The sequence below is a fragment of the Passer montanus genome, unplaced genomic scaffold (assembly GCF_014805655.1).
Source record: "Passer montanus isolate IOZ18808 unplaced genomic scaffold, ASM1480565v1 scaffold31, whole genome shotgun sequence".
Lineage (NCBI taxonomy): Eukaryota > Metazoa > Chordata > Aves > Passeriformes > Passeridae > Passer > Passer montanus.
Genome location: NW_024367819.1, coordinates 6,793,166 through 6,817,455, shown reverse-complemented (window position 1 = coordinate 6,817,455; position 24,290 = coordinate 6,793,166). Strand labels below are relative to the sequence as shown.

The window sequence follows — 24,290 nt, the reverse complement described above, 5'->3', positions numbered from 1 at the left end:
TTTTAGCTGGATAGAAATCATATTTCCAGTTATATAACTTTTGCAGAGAGAGATGCATTTCAATGGCAGATGAAATTGATTTTTAAAAAAGAAATAAAATAAGTGTTTGTGACTGACTTGGTGGACTGACCTTCTTAATGTGAATCATTGTTATTTTAATGGAAAGGAAATGAAATGAAGTTAGTTGCAAGTGGATGAAGATGAAAACTAGATAGTGGAAACTTTTCTACTGAAATAGAAGGTTTCAAGTATACAGAAGTTAGAGGTGCTTAACCAGGAAGTTCATCATTAAACGAAGATACTGTTTTTTACAGGCAGGATTGTTGTGCAGAGCTGACCCAGTAGTTAGCTGTCAGTTCTCAAGGAATGCAACTAAACTGCTTAGTCACATAAGTCACATGTAGGTGAGGATAGTGTAATCTGTTGGTTTGCCATTACACTTCTGTAGACTTGAAATGGATCAGTTATCTGGCAGTTTACAGTGTAAAAACCCTTCCACAGAGCCACTGGAGTGAGGGAGATGAACTCCCTTCCTTTGCTTGGGGCCAGAGCCTACAGTTTCTGGATTGTAGGGATTAGCCCATGATGGAAAAAGCGTCATTTAAAAAACTATACTGAGAAGTTTAAGGCTAAGATCTCTTGAGAGGATGCAAAAAGTTGAGTAGTGAAAGGAAGCATTACTTTAAAATGTAATGCGAAACATTACATTTTTGTAATGTTCAGAACTGTAATAGTTATCAATTAGCTGACTTCCAATGATAAAAGTAATTTTTCATGGGTGGTGTTTAGAAGGGTTTTACTACCTAAAGTCTGCTACCATGTGTTCTCTGTGATAATCAAGCCTGCCAGATATAAATTAGATTGGGTATTGGCTCACCTGCAGTATGGCAGGATTTTCCCAACACTGAATTGCAGTATTTGGAAGACTGAAGTTTCTCTCCTGTGTTGGCAAGTCAAACCACTTGAATCAAGTGCAGCTAAACCTATCACAATCATAGTAGCTAAAAATGCTATAGTAAGCAGAAGCATTTGTGAAATGATGTTTTCTGTGATACCTGCACTGATTATTGCCATGTGATTAATTAGGAATGGCAGTAGCACAACTGATTCCTCTTGTGCTTCTATTGCTATTTTACGTATAGGAGTAGTAGGAGACACTGTGGTCAGAACCAAAACAAATGCTGAGTTCAGCACCTGACTTCAGTTGTCTTTATTTAAAGAAGAAAGTAGTTTCACCTACCTATTTGGCAAAATCCCTTTTAAAAGCTGTTTTACTTTGCTTCCAGTCAGGGAAGATAGATGTGTTCCTGGAAAGATGATTTATTGTGGGCTGTAGTTTGCAAGCATAGCACTTTTCATCTAACCATCCATTATGCTTATTGTATTTCTCAGCCTCCCAAGTAGAATGCCTTATTTGTCTGAAAATTCACTACAATTCCCCTAACAGGCTATGACTGTATCTGTTGGATTTTTGGCTTGTTATACTTAAATATGTAAAAAGGGCACAAACAACATTTCATACATGAAACTCTAGGATTGGTTTTATTGGACTGAGTGTTTAAAATTATGGAGAGCTGCCCTTCTGTCTATTAACCTTTGGCAGAAGATGACTAAAGGGAAGTGCATGCAAGTGGCTGAACTGTTGGGTCTCCATTGACAGGAGTAAATAATCCTAGAGTAGTTAATAATGTTTTACTATAACCTTACAGTTTTGAACTAGATGACTGGCTAGCTCAAAATTTAATTGTTGAAAACAAATTGCTGTGATTTAATGGTCAGTAGAAGAATTTTTAGATCTTCCTTATATGCTTACAATGCTAGTGTTTCATGTCATTTTTTTTTCCAGACATCAATGTATAGGCCTGTGATACTGTGGGCATTTAACTGTGCCAGTCTATTGCCTATCTATCTATCTATCTATCTACATCTGTTTAACAATTTGCTGCAATCACCTGGATTTTTAACAGGAAGGTTAATAGTGTGATAAATACAGGGGGTTTTCTGGGATGATTCACCATTTCCTCTAATTGTTCCCTGCTTTAAGCATAAGCTCATTTCTGGGTAAGCAAATAAGACTATAACAATGAGAAATACATTTAGGAAATATATTTCTAGGTGCTCAGTGGTAGCTGTAGAAAGCTGGTCTGTAGACTTGGACTGTTGGAACAGGTTGTGGAAACTGTGCAGCAACAAGTAATGTTTCCATGCGCAATGAAATGGTTATGTTGTATTTTTCTCGCTAGGTCCAAAGATAAAATAGACTTTAGGAGCAGTCACTTCAAGGGGAAAGCTCTTGAGACAGTGAATTAGGGGATGTGCAAGAAAGTTTGAGAGTTTTATCTGCAGAAAAAAATGCCAGGTAGCAATGCAAAGGAAAGCAAATGTCCAGCTAGACTTGAAATAAGAGGTGAACATTGAGGGTCACAAGTAGTGCTGCTCCAACATTGACAAAAGGAGAATAAGGATGGAAAAAGCACTGCTGCTGAGTGGCGTGGGTGGTTCAGTTTCCACTGATGCAGAGGTTGAGTTCCTTAAAGCCTTCTTTTCCACCACCAAGATCTACCAGATGTTTGTACCTACAAAGAAGATTCAGGGAGGAGAGGATCAACCAGTAGTGGTTTGTTACAGTGCTGGACTGCGTGGTTGATAGCAGCCCTCTATAGGAATTGCTGGCTGTCCTGTTGGACAGTAGGCTGAAGATGAGCCAGCAGTGTGCTCTAGCAGAGGAAGGGTAAGTGTCCTGGCTGTGTCCACAGGAAGTTAGCTAGTACATTAAGACTATCAGTTTTCACACAGTATTCAATATCTGGAGTATTGTGTTAAATCCAGCTGGTGAGCCACCAACATTGTTGGATTGGACACATTGCCACTTGAGGAGAGGCTGAAGTTCAATCTGGAGACCAGGCAGCTTCAGGGATACCTAATGATAACTTTCTAACCAAGAAAGAGGGAACTGAGAAATCAGATTCTTTATACATGTGGTGGGAGGAACAGGAAACCTTCATGAGCTGAAATGTGGCAGGTTTTCACTACAAGGGTAATTGAGCTCTGGAAGAAGTCACCCAGAGAGGCTGTAGAATATGGCCCTGGGAGATTTCCAAGACTCAACTTCATTAAACCCTGAGCAACCTAGCCTGACCTCCAAACTGATCTTGCTTTGAGCAGGAGATTGAGCTGTGAGCTACTGAAGGTTCCTTCCAATCTGAGCCATTCTGTGTTTGGAGCCAGGATCTAAGGTACGCAGAGTCAGTGGGAGCTGCTTTGGCTTTCAGGGTCCTAAAATGTTCTGGGTACCCTTGTTATTTTTGGACTACTTGTTTAAAGTCATAAGCTTCCCTTCACTTAAAGGGTGAATTTGAAGGAATTTGAATAATCACTGACATTTAATATTTTTAAGCAAGAATGTCCTGAGAATTAAATACAAATAAGATTTAATATTAAAAAAAAAAAAAGATTTGCAGAATGAGAATTGTTTCTATCACTAGTAAAAAGTGTACGTGTTACCCCCAAATCCAATTCTCTCTTACATGCTCATGTAAACTAAAAAAAATGATTTAGAAATTTTATTGGGATAAATGGAGTAAATTCTAGCTTGATGATTTAATACTGCAGTGATGCTTCAAGAAAAAATAGAAAACTATCAGGAGGATGAGACTCCATGAAAGGATACAGAAACTGAGGACAGTGGTCAGTTTATAGCTTCAGCACGCGTGCTGCTGCTTTCGCTAGGTATGCAGGCTGTTGCAACAGGATGTGGGTTTGTGCCTTGGAGACTTGTCTGTGTGTGCTGAGGGGCGAGTGAGTGGCTGATGGTGGTCTCTCAGGGTTCCAGCAGACACAGCTGGGCTCCTTCCTCCCTGTCCCCATGGTGTGGGCACCCAGGCTGTGCCAGGCAGTTGCTGGGTGGAAGTGAATAGTTGCAGGCCTGGCCCTAATGCGCCTGCCATTGCAAATGAAAGAATTTGCTATATAATCTGTGTTTAGCTTGGAGTTAGGTAGTGTGTTATTAGACTCTTTCCACTTCTTTGGGGGAAAATAGTTTCTTTGATAGGTTTGACCATATGATGTTGGCAAGGCCAGCTGTAGTACTGCACAGATACTTACTGGCCTCTCACAGTGAGCTGCATTCATGTTTAGCATTAAACCCTGGCACCCTGTTCTAAGTTGAATTGCTTGCATAGTTGGCATAGTCTTACTGAAGTAATTGCTGATGTATGGAGCAGTGTTTCATGGTAAAACACTCTTTCAAGTGCCTGAGTCATGTTAGAGGCATGTTGTCTGGAAACTGCTGAAAGAGATTCCTTGTTGGTTTCCTTTGTACTCTCATTTCCTGAAGAAGAATGAGGGGTTTATTAATTTTCTTTTTGTGTAGACTGACATGGAATTGTGGTGGCCTCAGCTAGGACGGGCTGTGTCCTAGGTTAGTTGGGAAAGGTATTAGTGCTGTGGATTGACACGCTGACTGTGACACAGATCAAATGCTTTCCCCTTTGTGTAGCTGACTGCCAGTGACACACTTTCTGATACGTGCATCAGGAAGCATTCTGCTATATGATGAGCACAGGAAAATAGTAGAAGGAGATTCTGTCTTGATTTGCTTAGAAAAGGCTTTTCTTAGATCAATTTTCTTTTTTATGAGCTAATATGGTGTTTTAACAAAATCATGCTGCTTTGTTTGGAAGTCCTGGAAACCAAAGGCAGGGTTTGCAAAGTATTGGCAAATGCATGCAGGAACTATCTGGCTTGTTCTTAATTTTGCTGTATAAGTCGTTAAACAAGTCTGTGGAAGACCAGTGCTGACAGGAGGCTGCAGTATTTGTCTGCCAAAATACTTCTGTACAGTACTGCAGTAGTATTCCACAGAACAGTGTGAGAGAAAGGACGGTCTTAATTTGAGGTCATCATCTTAAACGTCTTGGAGTTCTTGAAGCACTGAAGTGTCAGTGCCTAATTTAAAATAAATTAGCATATTACTTTTTTCTGTGGTGTAAGCTGGGTAATTTAGGTAATGCAGAGGCCAAATCAGAATTCTGCTTTCCCTGAAGCATTAAGACAGTGGCCTGCCTGTGAATAGGGCTTAAACTGTAGCCTGATAAGATGTGGCACCTCACAAGAGCTGTCCTGGAGTAGAGACATTGAGTCAGTTTGCCTGAAATGCTTCAGTTATGGCCTATATTTCTTGTGCTAGCACATGAGTCGCTCTTGGGAAGTGAATGAAATTTTTACATTGTTTTTCATGTTTTGTCCCTGTCAACCCACCCAAATGAGCCAATTTCTTTTGTCTGAGTGCAGTAATCCTTCATTCTCCTAGATGGCATTAAGAAGTTTAAATCCATAGGTTATATTATTCAGGTATGTTGAATTTTGATTAGAGATGTTGAAAGAATAAAACATTATATTTAAGGTGAAGGCAGACAGAATATTTTGTTCTTCACTGTACTTTATCTTATGTTTTATCATCTGGTGCTGTAGGCACGAGTTGTTACTCACCCTACTAATGCTTAGTTTGTTCTTAATTAAATTGTTGATGGAGAGTGTTATCTAAATCTTAGGTATGTCTTATGTTGAAATGATGAATTTATCAGCCAGTTAATAATTGTGCAGGTTATTGGTTTATAACTTAGAGTAGTAACTAGACCGAATACTGGGGTGTTGATAGGGGTTTTTGGTTTTGCTTTGGAAAGGAATTTTTTGTGTTTTAGAGATCAAGATAAACTTAAAATATTTTAACTTCGGTTTTCATTTTATAATGCAGTGTGTATGTTGACCTTAGATCATGGCAGTATCTTTTTCAGGAGGATAAGCATTTCAGAAACTGGGGTAAGAATGTTCAGGGATAATTGAAGTAATCTATTTCAAGTAAATATAAGGAGAGATGAAATGATTAAGGAAATAATTTTGGACTTATGCAGGGTCCCCTTGCTAGCAAGTGCTCGTGTACACTGAGGTATTTTGAGTAACAAATCTAGATCATATAATGCATGAAAACAAATAATTAGATTAAATTTACAGCTGATCCAAATACAAAAAAATCCTGCAGATCCTTGAAGTTGACAGCTCTAAAGGTGGCAGTAGTAACTGAGAATTGTTAGTGGACATCCGGCTAGTGTACAGATTCTACAACTGAAATAGTAAGCTTGTGTAAGATGAGTGGGTTGACTGTTGAGTTTGAATTACATGGCATGTTTTGCTGTTAGTGGTGGGTGGCTTAAGTCCAGACACTCAGGTGGTGAACTCTGGTCTTCAGTTTTATTGAAGTGTCATTGCCTAAAGTAAAAGCATTAGAAAGCTCAGTTTATTAAACTCAAATTTTAGATAAGGAGTAAGGAAATGTATAACGATAATAATAATAATAATATTTTTCTTGCCACAGATAAATACACAAAAGATTAACAGCTGTTATTTACAGTAGTGGTATTTTCTATTATTGAGTTTTGAAGTTACAAAATTTCTAGTGTGTGTCTCCAGGCTTGTATGTAGCCAGGAAGAAGACTGTGTTTTTTAACTGTCCTCTGATCAGGGAACAGTTGCATCTGGGTATTACATAGGATTAAATAGCAATCATTGTCAAAGCCTATTTGGTAGTAAATCCAGGCAGAGCAACTGTTAAGCAAACTGACAGTCAAGCAAAGGGTACGGGCAGAAGACACTCATTGACAAAGACTACTTGGATTTGGAACATGTACTGTACCTTTTTTCATCTGACTGCTCAGACAAGATTGAAAAATGTTTTGACTTGGAAATAGAACATAGAAACCTAGCATTTAGGGAAACTGCATCACATTTACTGGGGTCTTGAACTCAAATCAGAGTTTTTTGAAATAGGGATTAATTTTTCTTGATAAGGCATAAGGGTTTAAATTGCTGCTGTTCCCAAGCACTGTTTAGCTTATCCATTCTGTTGGCTGCAGACGTATTGAGTATCTGGGGGTATGAACAATGTGTTCGTATAAATGGGATGCAAAACAAAAAACTGGTGTACTGATACTTCTGAATGGTAAGTCACTTGAGTATTTCTTGAACTTTGTGTTGTACTAGCATATTATTATATAATACTCAAAATGAAATTGAATGTGTAGCTATAATGTGGTAAAATCATCTCTAGTTCTTAGTTAATGACCTTGTAAGATGGAGAAACAGAAAACACAGCTATGGTGGGTGAATCTTGACAGTGCTTGACAATGTGTCAAAGCAATTCTGTATTCTTTTACTCTCCAAATAGATGTGGGTAACACTTCATGTTTTAATATGATGTAAGTGATAATGGCAGCTATGGTATTAGGTGTCAATCAAAATAGCGTGCTTGTAATATTAGTCATCCACTGAAGGGAGCATAAATGCAGATACTGAACTCATTATGAAGAAGGAATGCCTGTGGTGTGTTCAGGGCGAATACCACTTCCAAGTAAAGGAAGAAGACTGTAGAGATAAAGGATGTACACAGATAAGCAAATGGCTGCTTGTGTCAAAATAGCATTGCTCACCTGACAACTATTTGTTTAAAGATGATCTTTGAGCCAGTTGTTTTCTTGCTCTAAAGCTGCTATTCTAGAGAGTGAAGAATTCAGAGGATGGTATTGTAGATGACTGGCATTATGCAGTAATTTTGGCCTTTGTAATTTGATCTGTGGCTTTCCGACAAGTGCTCCTGTCTGCTACAGGTTAATATTATTGTAATGCAGGGTTTCATGATGCTTCCCTTAAAAAGAAATAAGCATATCTTCTTGGAAACAAAGACAACCACTGAAGATCTTTCCTAGCTGAAGACTCGAGCTGGCATATGACAGTTAAAAAGTTAACTTTACAGGTAACATACTGGGCATGCCACAGTATGTATAAATCCAAACTCAACTGAGCTGCTAATGTGTGGTACCCCTGAATAAAAATATATGGGTGCAGTAACTAATTCCTGTGTGTTTAATGGGCTGGAATTTCAGAACTGGATTAGCTCAATGGTCAGTTACTAGAACCAGCTCTTCAATAATACACTGTTGTCCTACTGTACTTTATCAGTGTGTAGAGATATGAGGCATGTGTTGAATAAGCAGACCGTATTTTCTCTTGTTTTTTTGATTGTCAGTTTCAGCATAAGGGACTTTAAAAAACAAGTCCATATTATATGTATCTTTTGCTGTGTGATCTGTTACAGGCATGTGTGTTAATTATAGGCAGTCACTTTGTTGATATCCCTGTGCCTTCCTGCTGGAGGTGCACATACTCATGTGGATGGAGTGTCCTGATGTTAACCAGTGACTTTTGGTCTGTCCCTTAAGGAACAGAAAGATGAGTAATTCAGTCTACATTTTTTGAAACAATATAATATGTAAGGCGAGTTACAGATATTTGACTTAACATGGTAATAGTAGACTACTGATGTGGTACTGATTAATCAAACTAAGAATCCCCAACCTGCTTTTGGTAATTACTGTAAAACTCTGGCTTAAGCTGGCACTGCCACCAAAAGGGAATCTTCGCTGTATTATGCTTGTGACAGTGCACTGCATGGAACTTGACCGAGCCCATTCCTTGTCTTTTGGTGTGTGCCAGTGCATGTGTGCACACATTTGCCCCCACAACTATTTCATGAGCTATCTATAACTGTTTGCACAGATGTTCGTACGAGAAAAATTAAAGTACTTTAGTTTCATAGTGGACTTCTGAGTTAGCATTTAATGGTTGAGTCTTAATGCTAATAATTAATTACCTCCTTTCTAGAAAACTACAAGTAACTTTCTTCTAAATCTTTGTCCATTAGCTGCCAATATTTACTTCCTGTCTGCCCTATCTGTATCATATTGCATGTATATGTTTGATAGAAGAAGTTACAGTGTCTGGTATAATGAAGCCTTCAATTCAGTTGTAATCTCTTGGCAGGTGCTGATAAACTACCAGATAGCAACACTGGGCTGAACTGATGAAATTGAAGCAGACTAGAAAGTTTTACTTCCTATCTAGAAGCAATTTTTTCTTGTTATAACTAATCTGAGAGTGATTCAGTTATTTCGATACAGCAAAGCAAATATTCGGTGGAGATAAAGGGCTATTGTTCAGAATCATAAGCCATTTCAAACAGTTCAAGAGCAACAAAAACTAGGAAGCCACAATAAACTTGACTGTCATATTTAATTGGAAGCCTTTATGAGAAACCAAATTTTTAAATACCAATGCCTTTTAATGTGGAATAGTATGCTCTAAATTGGAAAGGTAAAAAAAGTCTGATAAGGTCAGGGAGCTTATATCCATAGAAAGTCATTGAGCCAAGAGCCTGACGGATGACACTTCAAAAAAATATGTGGAATAGTATGCTCTAAATTGGAAAGGTAAAAAAAGTCTGATAAGGTCAGAGCTTATATTCATAGAAAGTCATTGAGCCAAGTCATTGACGGATGACACTTCAAAAAAATCTGAATGTAAGAATGGACATTTGAAAAGTGATTTTAATGGCAGTCAATTACCCAAAGAGGTCAAAAGCAGGCCTTCTGTAAGGATGGGATTATCTCACATCTGCCAGCAATGCTCATATTTGGTAGGCAACTTAAACTTCTGATATTGGCCCTGTTTCAGAACTCTTCTGGACTCATTCAAGGTATTTTCTCATAAATCCAAATAAACTTGAGCTTTGTTGATTTTTGAATCTTAAGTGAACTTCCTTTACAAAACAAAGCTCTCAAGAAGGCAAGCAGAGATGCGGGATTGTGGTGCTGTAACTTAGGTTCCTAATGTTATCATGCATATCATTATTTCAAGCACAAGTGACAGAGTAAGTCCTGTTGGTTCAGTTTTGCTTTTTACAGTCTCAACTACTTCATAATAGCTCTGCACAGATGCTGAGATGATAGTACCACTTTAGGTCTGCTTTGAAACCAGGGCATTTTTGTTGCTGCTGATAGTAATAGTGTTCTGACTAACATATCCTGCTAGCTTGTTTGCTCCTCCTTCTTTCAAGGGTTAGAAGCCACATAGTTTGTGCTTGATTTTCAGTTGCTGAATTCAGAGCTCAGTTTACTGATTCGAGCTAATTGGGATAAATTTGTATACAACTGAGTTGTGTGTGGTAATAGATGATGTCTTGTGAGAATGGATATACACTGAATCAGAGCATCTGCTGGACGAAAGGGTCTCCAGACATCTCATACTGCTGTACATATACTTCAGACTCTGTTCAGTAAATTTTGGACTAGTCCTCTTGGTGCATGTAAATGGACAGTAGATAAAATGCTCCATCTGCTTTTATTACCCTTATAGTCAGGTACTGCCAATGAACTGACCTGTCGTCAGCATCAGCAAGGTTGATGCAGTGGTAGTGAGGATAAAGTATATCAGGAGAACTGAATGTAGAAAGGACTTGGGAAGAATGTTTTTAAATATCAAATGCATTGTGTGATGCTGGTTGTATACACTTGTGCTGAGTTAGGGAAGCATAAAAAGGAGGCTGTTAGGTGTATCAGCTATGAGAACTTTTTGGGAAGTCTGTCATGGAGAAGTTGCAGTCCAGCTCTTGCAGTCTAACTGTGCTCCGGTATGTAATGTCGGACTCAGTACACTTCCCCCTGTGTTGAGTCCCGAATATATTCATTATCTGTCTATATCAAAATGGCTTGTGCTGGAAAATTATGTGATCCTACTTCCTATTCAAGCTTACAATAGCTGCCAGGTAAAAAAAAAGACTCAGTAAACCTCTGACATAGTTAATATCACAGGATTTTGCTGTTAAATAATAGTAGATATGAGAGCTGGCAATTTGAATTGCATGTCAGGGTATTGGAGCTCAAAAACACGTAAGAATGACTTGTGTACAACAAAAGTGGCTCTGTACCAAAAGCACTTTAGTAAAGAATGCTTCTTATTTATAATGTGCAAAAAAACCCCAAACTAAACAATATAGCAACTGATGCCATAAACTTGTGTTTTAATGGGATAAGAAGGGTTGGGTGTGTTAATAACAAAGATGAAAACAGTTTTAGAGAAATGTAATTCCCTTTTTGTTACTGTTCTACTCTACAGAAGTTAATATTTCTAATTAAGCTTGCTAGGTCACTTAGAAGTACACCGATGGACTGCTAATTGGTTTTAGAGTTTAAAATCTTCAGAGACAACTTTGTGAATCTATAATGATGTCAGGAACTGAAGACATGAAGGCAGAGGCATTGTTAAAATCTTACCTAGTGCTTTTAAAATACATTGTAGACTTCTGAAGTAATGGATTCATACACATGCCAAAGTACTTAGCTGCTTTTTAATGCAATTAAAATGTTAGCTCCTATTGTTGTCTTGAAGAGCTTTTCCAGGAAATCATATGCATTTAGAATTTTTTGTAGCGTGAGTCAGTGTAGTAGAAGACCAACAAACTCATTTTAATTGAGCTTAAATTAGGCCAGTTTTGTGAACTTAATTAAAATACTGTAACTTCCAGTGGTTGAATCATTGTCATTATCCTGATTTGCAGATGGTATCACATGGTATCTGTAGGATGCTGTATAATGCCTCGTAAGTCCCAGCATGTTCTTTAAAGGCATGGGTCCAGAGGTGCTTGAACATGCCCATGTGAGGAATGCCCTCTATTGAAATAAAATAATAAGGAAAACATTTTCTAGTGTTGATATTTAGCAGGTAGTGTTATGGAGGTGAATGGCTGGATAGTTTGGGCATATAGCATCTTTGTACTACCCATGCTGTAGAAGGGTGAAGCTGATGGGTGAATACTTGCTGTCTGTGCTAGCAGAAAACTAACTATATTTGCTACTTCAATGGAACAACCAGATCAGCGTCCATAGTTATGATGTTAAAAATTTGAGCATGCATTAGTGCATGCTCACAACTATTAGACTGCATTTGTTGTGCTGGCAAGTAGCAGGAGGTAGTAAAATTGCAGTTAAGTTTAAATAGCTTTTTACTAGTTTGGTCTATAAATGGAGCAATATTTCGTATATGATCTTTTTTTAAGTTGAAGGAGAATTTGATTAGTGCACTCGGGAGTACAATGCAGTGCCCCTACTCTCAAATAACTGTTGTTCCCAAAGAAATATAAACGTAATTAATTGTAAGAAACATTATTGTAATAGATTCCAATTGTTTGACATTGCATGTGAATATTAAAGCTGTAGAAACAGTTATCTGAATGTCTTTGGAGCACTATATGTGCAGATTTCTGTCCTAAATAGCATTGGGAGCTGCTTGCTTTGTCTTGTCTGTCTTGGTATTGCATATGCTACATATCCTTAATAAAAATGAGATTGAAGCTTATTTACTCATGACTTGAGGATAGGTGAGCTGCTGAGAAATGCTGGATTTGGGTGCTGAGTTTGGGACTGTGCTTCTGACCAGAGTCGTGAAAGTGCACATGCTGCATTTATAGTAACATGTAGCTGTTTGCAGAAATGGAAGAAAGTGAAGGCAAGATGTTAATCTTTTCTCATTGCAGTAACGTAGGCGCTGACTAAGTTGGAGTTCACGAAGAAAACCCAGCCTTGATTTAGGTTAAATTTGTGTACTTCAGTAGCTGTGTTAAATGTAGCTCTAATGAGATTCAGGCTGCTCGCCTTTGTCATCTGAAGGAGATAATCTGCTAGAACAAATTTGATAAATGAAGAATGAAATCTCCCTTTCTTAGTCGTGACAATCTGCAAAATCCTTTCTGTTTATTCTTGTCTGAAATCCGTTCGTAAAGCTAAGCGTGCCAAGGGTCTTTTTCTTTCTAATGAAATTTCCCAAAGGGATCAGAAGGGGAGGATTTTCGGCAGTGAGGGGAGAGGAAGGCTGACGTGACTCCAGATCGCTTCTTTTCCTGCCTCCGTGCGGTGTGGGGGGTGGATGCGGGGCTGCAGCTCTGGCAGCGCTCCCCGAGCCGCGCGGCTGAGCCCTGCACAAAGGCGGTGATGTAATGCGTGCTGTAATGCGCTGCGGCGGCGAGGGGAGCCGCGCTGCCGCCGCCCCCGCCGCTGCCCCGCCGGCCTCCCGCGCCTCTTCGCCTTCTCCGCCGTCCATTGTCTTAAACGCGCTTTTTTCCTTTTGTTTTTTTTTAATTTTTATTTTTATTCATTAAGGCGGCATGTGTGGTGAGAGCACACACCTGCTCAGAGTAATTCAGGCTAGAATTTCTAACGTAATCCTTGAGCAAACGAGACGTGTGTTGGACATCCCTTTTGGCGTTCCGTGCTAATCTGGCTCTCCCTTGAAGGCAGGGAGGGAGGGAGACAGGTTGCTGTTAGCAACCGCTCACGTACTGAAAGTGAAATACCCAAGCTTTAATTCCCCTGCGGACTCCTCATTGCTACTCTCTTTTCTTACAAATCGGTTCCTTCTAACGGGTAGCATATGTTAATCAGTGTTTTAAGTAAAATCAGCTCAGTAAAGAGATAGAATAGGGAGATGCTCTGATGTAAAAGTTTATTTGCCCCCTTCTACGTGCTTCTGACAGCCACACATCTGAAGTTCAAGGGTGGTATAAAACAAGCTGGGGACAATGCTTTTTCTCTGTCGTTTGACTGAATAGCAACTTGACTGTTTTTGCAATGCAGGATGAAGAAAAGCATCTCCCCCTTCTTACTCGCATAGATCTCATGTATGTGCATTGTAATGTGCTAGAGAAGCTGGGATTCATCCTACATTTCCTGTGTCTCAAGGCATTTGGAGCTCAAGCTACTTACAGCTGCAAACTAATAAAATGGGAATTTGAAAGAATGAAAGCTCTGCACAAATCAGGTTATTTGGCATACATCTTATTGTAAATGGCTAGTTTTTCCACAGAAGGAATATGAAATATCCTGCAAAGAGTGAAGGGGGAGGGAGGAGGAATAGTCAACAACAACAACAAAAAAGGTTGTTTAAATGTCTCATGTCTCAACTAATGTCTCAAAATATGACTTTATCAGAGTATAATTTTTGCATATGTGTTTCCATAAGGTGATGAAAATGTTGTAAGAGTGTGTGCATATTTAAAAAGAAAAAAAAGGGTGGAGAACAGGGAAAATACCATAACCAATAAATGTCTATTCTTGGGATCTGTGAATGATAGAAAGCCCAAAAGTAGTACTTTATGGTATAAAAAGGTATTTTTACTGAAGAATATGCAATCTAGTTTTAGGTATTTTGATTGATTTCAGGGCTGATGGAAATAGCTCTTCCTATTGTTGCTCAGGATGAAACAATGCAGGATGATTTTCAAGCTGTTTTAAGTTGCTTATTTTTACTGCCCTTGCTGTAGTCTTCATCAATTTCACTGTGGAAAGAGATTTCTCCAGATGGTGGTTTGGAACGAGAGCCAAAGGACATGATCTAAAATGTTATGTTCCAGCTGTTGCTGCACAGAATTTAGAAGCTACTGCCTTCCACTTGATCTGTGTTTTGAACAGAAAAAAATAAGTAAGATTGCTTAGAGCTCTTGTTGTTCAAACAACTGTGTGTTAACCAGTTTTTTATAGGAGGCTGGGTACCCTCCTGATAGCCCTGAGAGTGTAGACCTCTAAGCTATGAGTGAACAGGGCAAGTGTCTGACTGCAGTGTGAGCTGTGTGCTACTGATGGACACCCTGACAAAAAGGTTTGCTACCTCAGCAGGGCAGTGAATTGAAGTATCACAGCACTTAGAGATGGATGAGCAGTTCCCACCAAAACAAATGAACTTCCAACAATGTCGACAGGGCAGCAACAACAAATTGAACATTGCTAAGGGACAGAAAAATTTAGGAATGCAGCTCTTTTCATTTAAAAGGGGAAAACTGGTCATATTTTGATCATCTCATCTTAAGTCGCAGTTAGAAAATGGACGCTTGTACTTCTGTCTTGCACGTTTCATAGGATCAAAGGGTAATTCAGGTTGGATAGGACCTCGCTACATGGATACCTTTAAGCTTCTTTTTGCACACTTAAAAGGAAATCACAGATTTTTAGCAATGATTTAGCATTTAGTATTTTCCTTAACTTAGATTCTTAAGACAGCTCTTCAACAGGTTTTGCAGCATACACCTGAGGTGGCTAATTTCCTGGTAATTGCTCCTGAGGAATAGCTGAGTCTGCCAGCTTCCAAGAAAAGCAAGGTTATTCAGTCTGTGAAGTTGATCTTATCTGAGTATTTGCTGTCAACTACACTAGCAGTCTTCTCTTGGCCCACATCTCTCTGCATGACATTGTGCTTCTCCCATAATTTGCGGGGATGGGAGGTGTGTCCTGCTGTCAGGACAAAGCAGAGAGCTGTTGAAAATGGTAAGAGAGATCCTCTTTAACACTTAGCAAATATGCCAAAACCTGGAAATGACTTAGAGTTAGTAACCTTCTAATGAATCTCATTTTCTTATTTCAAGACAATTTCTCCTCAGCTGTCTGCTTCTGTGAGGTCCTGGTTGCCACTGCATGCCCGCTCAGTACAGATGTCTTGCAGTTCCCCACAGCATGTATAGAGAGTGCATGGAATGCAAAACCAAATGGGAATAGCAGGGACATTTCTGTGAGCTGTTGTGATTAAAGTGAGGGTTTGAAGATATAATGTTTTTTGATGAGTGGATCTTGAGCCTGATCAGAGCTGCAGGCAGTCAAAGGTGTACTCCTGTAGTTGCTTTGAATTCAGTACTAGGATCTTAACATTAAATGATTACTTTGAATACTTTGCGTAAGCTCATGGCTAAGGCTGCTGGCACAACTCTGAAATCATGCTGCTTCAATGGTATGCCCCTAAACTGTATCCTTGTTGAAATCCCCCAGTGATTTTAGAATCTGGACTGAGAAAAATGAATGAATAAATGATGAATGACAAGGTTACTGATGTTGTCCAGTGATCTGTATGCCATGAAAAAACCTACTGATAGTTCCTTGTTAGCCCTAGGAAGAAAGATCTGCAGTCTTAAAGATGCCACAAGAGGTGTACCTAAAAGTTAGTGTTCCTGAGATTATTTTGAAACTGGTCATCTGTGAGCTCACGGAGCTTGAGAAAAGATATAGGAGAATTGCAGTATTCGCCATAATTTTCCTGAATTCTCTTGCTTTGTTGCAATGTGAAAGATGGTGTGAGATTTCTGAGCAGCACTGAATGTAGGCAATGTCTATAATGGGAAGCAGTAACAGTGCAGTTGGTGAATTGACAGCTCTGATTGCTCTATGAATCCTTTACTTGCATCCACAAGTTAAGCCTACCATAAAACTGAAATTGGCACTTCAAATACTTGAGTTAAAATCAAGGAAAGCTATCAGTAATCGCATACATGCAGTAACTTTAGGTACCTTTTGCTTGCCTTTGCCACCCCTTTGGGGTATATTCTCACTTACTGATGGTTTTTTGCCATTTGCTGCTTAGGAAAGCTCAGTTTTCTTTATCACCTTTGTCTTAATAGTCTGATTTCATTTACAAACCTGAAGACTTAGGGAGTTCAGCAATCATTTTTTCTGAACGTGATTTAAAAAAAGAGAATCCACTGGTTGTGCTGACTTAATTATACTGGTTTCTCTGTGGTAACTTCAGAATAAGAATATAAAAGTTCTTACAATGGCTGCTTGTGAATCTCCTCAGATCTTGTTTAAAATTATTTCTCACTGATTAATACCTTATTTAGAAATCTACTCACTGATTGATTTTTAAAGCCTCTCCATATTAAAATGGAGAATAGGAGCCTGCTTTGTGCTTTCTTTCTGGACACTTGAAAAATGTGGGACATAGTGTGCAGCTGAGGTTTATCATACACAGTTAATTGATAACCAAGTTGAATAAACCTTTCGGATTCTAGGATTTAAGATCATCTTTAAAATCTTTTGGGATGTCATCATCTTGTGATAGGGGGAATGAATAAGGGCAAATAATGAAACCCTAATCAGTCTGTAATGTACTAATCTAATTACATTTGAGCTTCTCTGTGCCTCTCTTTCTTCCCCCTCCCCTTCTTGCTTGATTAACTAAGAAGCAATTTGTCATGAAATGTAGTTAGGATAGTTGTACAAATAAAGAGAGAATAGCTCAGATTTCAGTGTCATATCATTTATGTAAGTCATGCTGTGAAACAGAAAAAATGCTAAAGACATTAACATCTTGTATTCTTTTTGCTTAATTGTTGATTAGTTACAGTTCAGAGATTTTCTGTTCCAAGATAAGGCTTAACACAAAGGGACTGACCAGTGGATGCAAGGAGTTATGTAGAATGGTTTGCAGTTATGACTGCCTTGTCTGGGTGAAGGACATAGGTGCATTGGTTGGGAAAGTGTGTCCTTCCCACCCATGGAAGTTGTTCTATCTCTCATCTTTTAGCAGATATTTCTTTTCACTTAAGACTATCCTAGATCATTCCAGTTGTTACCTAGTAATAGGTAATTAGCAGTTCTGAGTGCAATTTCTATGTGGGTTTTCTTTTTTCCTTCCTGTAGATCTTAGCATAATGTGCATTTTTGAGTAAAAGTCTATTGGATTAGGTCCATTGAAGTGAATACTCTGTTGGAAAACAACTCACCGAAACATGTTGCTTCGATTCAGCATGGGATTTCTTTCAAAGAAGAGGTGGAGGTTGAAGTCTGGTGCTAGAGTTAGCAGCCTGGCAGATGAGGCACTTGCTTTCTGCTGATGACACAACAGGGAGTCATTCTGAAGTCCAAAGAGAGCCTAAAGCATCAAAGTAATCTGGGTTGAGTCTGGCATTTTTTGTTTACGCCTGTTCAAAGGTATTGTTTTTGTTTGCAAGGTGAAAAGCAGTTGTGTTATTAGGAGTGTGAGTTTTTAGGATGAGAGCATTCCTTTTGGCGTTTGTTTATCTTCAGCCATGCTTCAGAAAAGTTTCAAGTCGGTTGTGTGTGACAGCAATGGATGAGCGCTTGGTCAACATTTTGGCGAAGAGGTGCTGCTCTTAGCCTCAATTTCTGAGTCTTTTTGTTGTCCTAATTTCTATTCCCGTGTTTTGTTTGTTGCCGTAACTGAACGATGCACATCACTGAAGCTACCTCTGAAGCAAACACTTCACTGTCCTTGGGGAAGCAGTGCTTCTTGGGGAAACTTGTTTTCAACATTGGTTTGTATCACAGTTCTGTAATCAAGTTGTTACCTTAAAAGATGCATGTAAGGTAATTTTGTCTGCTCCCCTGAATTGTGTGGCTGAGTAGTTACTGATCTTTGCAGTGCAAGATGATTAGCACAGTTACCTCCTTTCCTTCAGCCTCGGCATTAGGCTAATCCAGCATTTGTCTGGGTTGTGTGAATTGCCACAGAGTACCTATTTCCGGTTACCCCTCTAAAGGTGACTTTCTCCATGTATTTCAGTGCCTCTGGGAAGCTTCAGCATGCTGGGTATCGGGAGCCGCTGAGTTCCCGGAATGCTGTGATTTCTAGGCAGAAGGGGGCCATGTTACACAGGGTTACTCTGTCCTCCAGGCCAGATGGACGGACAGCTCTGCAGACAGGTTGTCACCATGGGATTTGGGAACACTTGCAGTCCAGATGAGAAGGGGCTGTCCTGGCCGCTCAAATAAGGGTCTCTCTGAAACCTCATAGGGTGATCTCTCTATCCCAAAATGTTCTCTTTTCATGGGTCTTTTAACTTGGATAAAACTATATATTGCAGCAAAATATCTTAGCTTCATACAGCGTGAGAAAAAGGGTTAATATAGTCAGGTTTGCTGAATTTGGCTAATTGATGGTGTCTTCAGACTCTGAAGTTGTGGGGGCAAAGAGAAAATGGTGTGTTTGTCGGGTAGACTTCTTAATTTTCCAATGTTTAGGAATGTTTAGGTGACGTTTTCTTGATTCCATTTTGTAAAGATCTTTAGTTGTGTGATACAGCATTTAAATAGCTGTTTTTTGATAAGGATCTGTTTAGTAGGAAACTGTATCTGACAACTCAAGGGATTGTGTCATTGTGTAATTCTTCATGAGGGCTGGGGAGAACCTCCTATATTGAAATGGACTACATAATCGTGTGTTACTTATTCTACTGAATATATTGCAGTTAATTATTAATTAGCATAATTTGAGCTTCTTCTCTCTTTGCCGGTAGTTAGGCAAAAGCATGTGTACGCTGTATGTTACAACAGAAGGGCATCTACTACCTATTGAAAATGCAAAACTGTGAAATGAGTATTCCTTTAATAGGTATTGAAAATATGAAGGTCGGCTTTCCAGTTTAAGAGTAAAACGGTTTTTAAAAGATGTAGGATTTAATATTGAAAGCAACACTTTTAAAGTCAGATTGCCTTTTTTTTTAGGTGGCAGAGCATAAATACATGCCATAGGTGCATACTGTGCTTCCAAAGGAGAAGCGTGTGCCGTGGGAAAGATACCCGCTGGAATCCCGTGCGGGCAGAGCCTGTGCCTGCCCTGGGGCTCGGGGATGGCCGCGGGGGGCTCGGGGATGTCCGTGGGGCTCGGGGATGGCCGCGGCCCCGGTGTGTGCGCGGGGCGGAGCCGCGGGCACTGCGGCGGCACCGCGGCGGCGGGAGCTGCAGCCGGCCGGGCCGGCAGGGATGACATCACCCCCAGGAACATGTGATGCAGCCGGCTGGCGCGGAGGATGCTGAGCTGTGGAGGGAGAGATTGGTGCAGATATTTATGGCATTTCATTTGAGTGTGGTAAATGCCTTTTAATTTTTTTTTTAATTAAATCCTCAAATCCTCAGATCCACGAATGGTTTGTGGAGAAGAGGCTTTGAAAAGGGGGAGGGAGGACCCACCCCAAGCCCTTAAGACCTGCTTATATTGCTGGTTTTTGTTTTATTTTTGCTTCGTTGGAGATAAAAACGATACTTTCCTGCCGTATTCACCCTCTTTGCTCCCCAGCATTCTTTCATCTGTTGTAATCCCCACAGTCTTTTCAGTTAAGCCTTACCACTGCAGAACTGGAATAAAAATAGACTGTTTAGAGCAGCAGGAATATGATAATCCAAGGCAGTCAGCCTTAAGGATATGCAGATGCAGAACATGAGCCAAGCACTAACGTATTTGCTAGGGTGTTTACCTTGAGCGGCCCCTTAATAGTCAGAGAAATGTTAGCTAAATGTTTCTCGCTTCTTACATGCCACAGGCAAAGTAAAACGTGCAGCTACTGCGCAGCATCATCCGAGGTGAAGTAGTTTAAGGGCTTAGAAATCTGAGCAAGCAATTGCGGTAACATCAGTGTCTTGGGTAATTTTGAGCTAAGAGAGACAGCAAAGTACGGCACTAGTTTCTGCATGCTTTTTAGGTGAGGAGAAAGTGTTTGCTACCTCCGAATTTACTGTAAAGAAAAAGAATTGCCATGGTTGATATGGAAGCTGAGCATGCTAAATTGGCATTAAGCTTATGGTGGGTAGCTCAAAGCACATGAAAAAAAATTAACTCTGGAAGTGTGCCTGTATGCCTTAGCAGTCAACTGAAGCCCAAATATTTCAAGGTGGAAAAGGGTGTTTGCTGTCTTTTTAGGTGATTTATTTAAGCCCAGGCTTTTTCTTAAAGCTATTTAGAGTTTTAGTCCATAACAAACAGAAATGTAGTCGGAACAAAACTGTAGGCAATTTCAGTAAAAGGCAGATAACTATAGCCCATTCTCTGGAGGAGTAATAATGCATGAAGTTCCTTTTGCTGTGTCTTAGAATCTTGAGAGCCTAGGTGCAAACGTGAAAGTAAACCCTGCACTGCTTTGGCAGTCTGGAGTTGCTGTGTAATTGCAAAATACTGTCCATCATGCAGAAACCCTCCATGCTTTGTGGTTACCCAAGGAACCAGTTTTCCTGGTCTAGCCTTTCTAAGAATGTGTGCTGAATTTTGGGATTGTTTTTGGTCTGTGGTGTCCATGGAAAAAACAAAGAACTAGCCAGGGAACTTCCATCGGGCTGGAAGCTGATTTGTTTTGTTTTCTTTTGTTTGCATTCTGTGAGTGCTGAGACAATGCCCTGGTTGAACACTTGAGTTATGGTGAACTTGAGGGACTTGCTGCTGACAGACATTTGTCTGAACACATGTTTTAAAAATCCTTGGTCATGGATAGGCTGTCTTCCACAGGAAATCCCCTGTGCTGTTCACAGTTCTTTCTTTACAAAATTTCCTGCTGTCTACAATTTCTTGCTGTAATTCAAAGCTTTTAAATTCTGCAGGTCCACAACATGCAGGCTTTTGTCACTAGTAGGCTTTGTTCTGAGGACTGCCACCACATCTTCCTGCAGTTCTTCACTCAAAACAGATGCACAGATGATTACATGCAAACACCTGAACATCTTTGTCCCTTGGGTGTTGTGCTTGGTGCACCCTGGGTCTGTTTTTAGGGTAGTCCCCACAGCAAGATACTGTAGGGGCACAGAAGTCTCACCACTGCTCTCTGGAGTAGAAAACCACATATGTAATTTACATATGTGATGCCCTGAAGTATAGGTCTTTTATTACTTGATGATACTAGTTTGGTACCTTCAAGTTTTAGTTTAGAAATGCATGGCTATTTCATTTAAGCTCAGAATCTGAGACCAAAGGATATGAAGCATCTGGATATTTTTGAGGAGGAAGAGTCTTAACAGCACTTTTGTGGTTCAGTAGTTATAGAGAAGCAATGAGCTTCCCACTTAGCCCAGCAGAGTTTCAGATACGGGATTGTTTTAAACAACACTTAAATCCAAACAGACCAGAAAGGGTTGTACACATAAGTAAGTTGAAGATGTGTCACCCAGTTCTTCTTGTAAGATGAACAAAATCGGCTTAAATATGACAAATTCTGTATTCCACAGGTGAAATATAATGTAAAAAAATGCTTCCTAAATCTTCCTTGTCAAAGAAAGAAGAACTTCAGAATTTAGCCACAGAATTAGAGTAGTAGAAATAGGATGTAGAAAAGGAGGGACAAGCTGATGATGTGCTGCTTTGCAGCACTGACTGTGGTCACTCACCTTGGGCATTGTATGATACTCCCTGTATGTACAGAGTTAGTATGATAAAGTGTCCTCTCAGTTGCAAAATGCTGCTCCTATTAGGTAGCAGAAAAAATTCTGCTTACAGAAATGATTTAAGAAATGTTACATGTAAATAGTGTTGGGGATTTTTGGTGGGTATTTTTGTGTTTTTTGGGTGGGTTGGGGTGTTTTTGGTGGGGTTTTTTGTTTGGGTGGTTGTGTTTGTTTTGTTTTGTTTGTTTTGTTGTTGTGGGATTTTGGGTGGGGTTTTTGGTTTGGGATTTGTTTTTTTAAATGGTAATTGTTCTAAGCATACCAACTTCTTATAGCTTGATACTCTTCATCCCTGCTGGGAAAAAAATAAAAAAAAATTTAAAAAAAGAAAAGAAAGTGGGATTTGGAATGGATAAAAGCCATGGATTCATATGACACTTTTTATTAACTGATGAAAAAGGCTAATTCTGGAATCTTGTTTTCTACTGAGGCTTGCTAACAGGACATGCTATTTGTGTTAAGCTGGTCAAAGTGATGTCCATTAATAGGTCTTTAAAGTTTAGGGTTTTTTTTTGACAGACTTTTATTGTAAGATTATCTTAATTCCTGTAATCATAACATTCAGAATGTATTCCAAAGGTATATATTTTTCAGTGCATTCATTAAATGTAGAAGCTGGGCTTGTCTGAATTTTTCACTAATCATCTTCTCTTCTTTTTTCAGGGTTTCGCAAAAATGATGAAATGAAGGCTATGGAAGTATTGCCAATTTTAAAGGAAAAGGTTGCATACCTTTCAGGTACAGTTATTTTCTCTTGTAGAATACCCAATTTTGTTGTTAGTAGCATATAAAATGGTATTTTAAATACTTCAAATATCATTACAAAATTCATGGAACACTAGGGCAGCACTGATTCCTATTGGATATCCTAAACATAACATATACATTTTGAAAGGCATAATGAAGGAGGTATTTGTTTTCTTGAATGTGGAACATTGCTAGTTTTTGTCTTGGTCATGTTAAGTCCTGCATTCCCCCTGGACGCATCACTATTTACAGCAACTTAGAACCTGCTGTACCGATATCATATTCCTTGTCTTATTTCTGGTTCTTCTGATGGGGAATTTTACAGAGATGCCTTTGTTATTGACCCATCTGCAGTATATTCTGGAGAAATATGTCTATTGCAGAAGTGAACTTCAGTTGTCTGTCTTTTGAAGCACACTTAGTATTTTCATGGTGAACTGACTTAACATGTAATTTTAGGTAATTCCAACATGAACATTGAATTTGATTGGTTACTGAACCAATAGCAGGAGGATTTAAAGATGGGATTTGTATGAGTTTGTATCATAACATAGTCTATAACTTCATAAGTATCTTTATTTGGTGGAATGATGGGTTGAGGTGCTTATTTTTGTAAACTGCCTTTTGGTGTGACTTTCTGTTGGGATTAAACACCATCATTCTCTCGGCCATAATATTAATGTCAAGTGATTTACAGGGCAGTCTCATATTTGCAAGTGGTTTTCTGGATAATTTTTCAAGAATGACAAAAGTAAAGCTCTTGTCTGTAAATACTAAAACACATACAATTATTTCTGCAGTTGTACTCTTTAAGAGATTTGCTGTGCATGGATGCTGATGCCTGCATGTACAGCATGTAGTACATAGTACTTTATCCGGTCCACTCTGCTGACTAAAGTAGAGGTACAAAGCAAAAAGATGTGTGGGTGAAGATTTTTTTTTGTGCTCTTTTCTTAAAAGATCCTGGCAACTGTAGTGAGTAAGACCAGTTTTCCTGGTAGCATTGTAACTTGGGAATTGTAGTGCTGGTGAAGACTTGCTTAGAACTCTTATTTTTAGAGGGAAAGAAGAGGAGAAAAGGAGGTTAAGCACAATATGTCAATCCCTCATTACTTTTTGGACCTTGTCTTATGTCATTGAATGAAAATGTTGTCACTCCAAAACCTCTGAATTTTTAAGTTGTCCAGTACTTAGTTTAGACCACTTAAAAGGGACCTGAAAAATGATGAGTTTTTTAAATGTTAATTTGTAAGCAGATGGCATTCTGAAAGGCATTAATTCAGTGAAAGTGAAATGGGCCAAATGAAAGATGAAGATGAATTTAAGGGGAGATGATAAATTGTGAACCAGAACAGAGGAGGTATTGGCAGAAATAAACGGTTGCCAACTTGCCTATGTGAAGGTAGCAACTCCTAATGGACGAGTGGAGCAAACAGCTGTGGGCAACATGACTGGCCAGAACTGATCTGCCAAAATCCATAGTTTCACTTTTACATTGCAAGTGGAACTCAAATGGAATGAGATACATAAATTGTGCAAATGAATTAAAAAACCCTTAAGTACAACAACCTACAACAATACTCTTCAGTGTGTTCTCCCCCTTCCCCTAAAAAAGTACCATCACCACTAGGACCTAACCACTGTGCGACTAGAACTGTCAAGCTTTATACCTGGGAA

The 24,290-nt window shown here is 39.2% G+C and overlaps 1 protein-coding gene across 2 annotated transcripts in view; it reads left to right on the top strand.

The window, feature by feature from the left end:
• TRIO (trio Rho guanine nucleotide exchange factor) overlaps positions 1-24,290 on the top strand; it is a 244,477-nt gene that overhangs the window by 45,286 nt on the left and 174,901 nt on the right. For both annotated transcript variants that reach the window (XM_039714755.1, XM_039714756.1), the window contains exon 2: positions 22,530-22,604. In XM_039714755.1, coding sequence (XP_039570689.1) covers positions 22,530-22,604 — 75 coding nt within the window. The remainder of the gene's footprint in view (positions 1-22,529; positions 22,605-24,290) is intronic.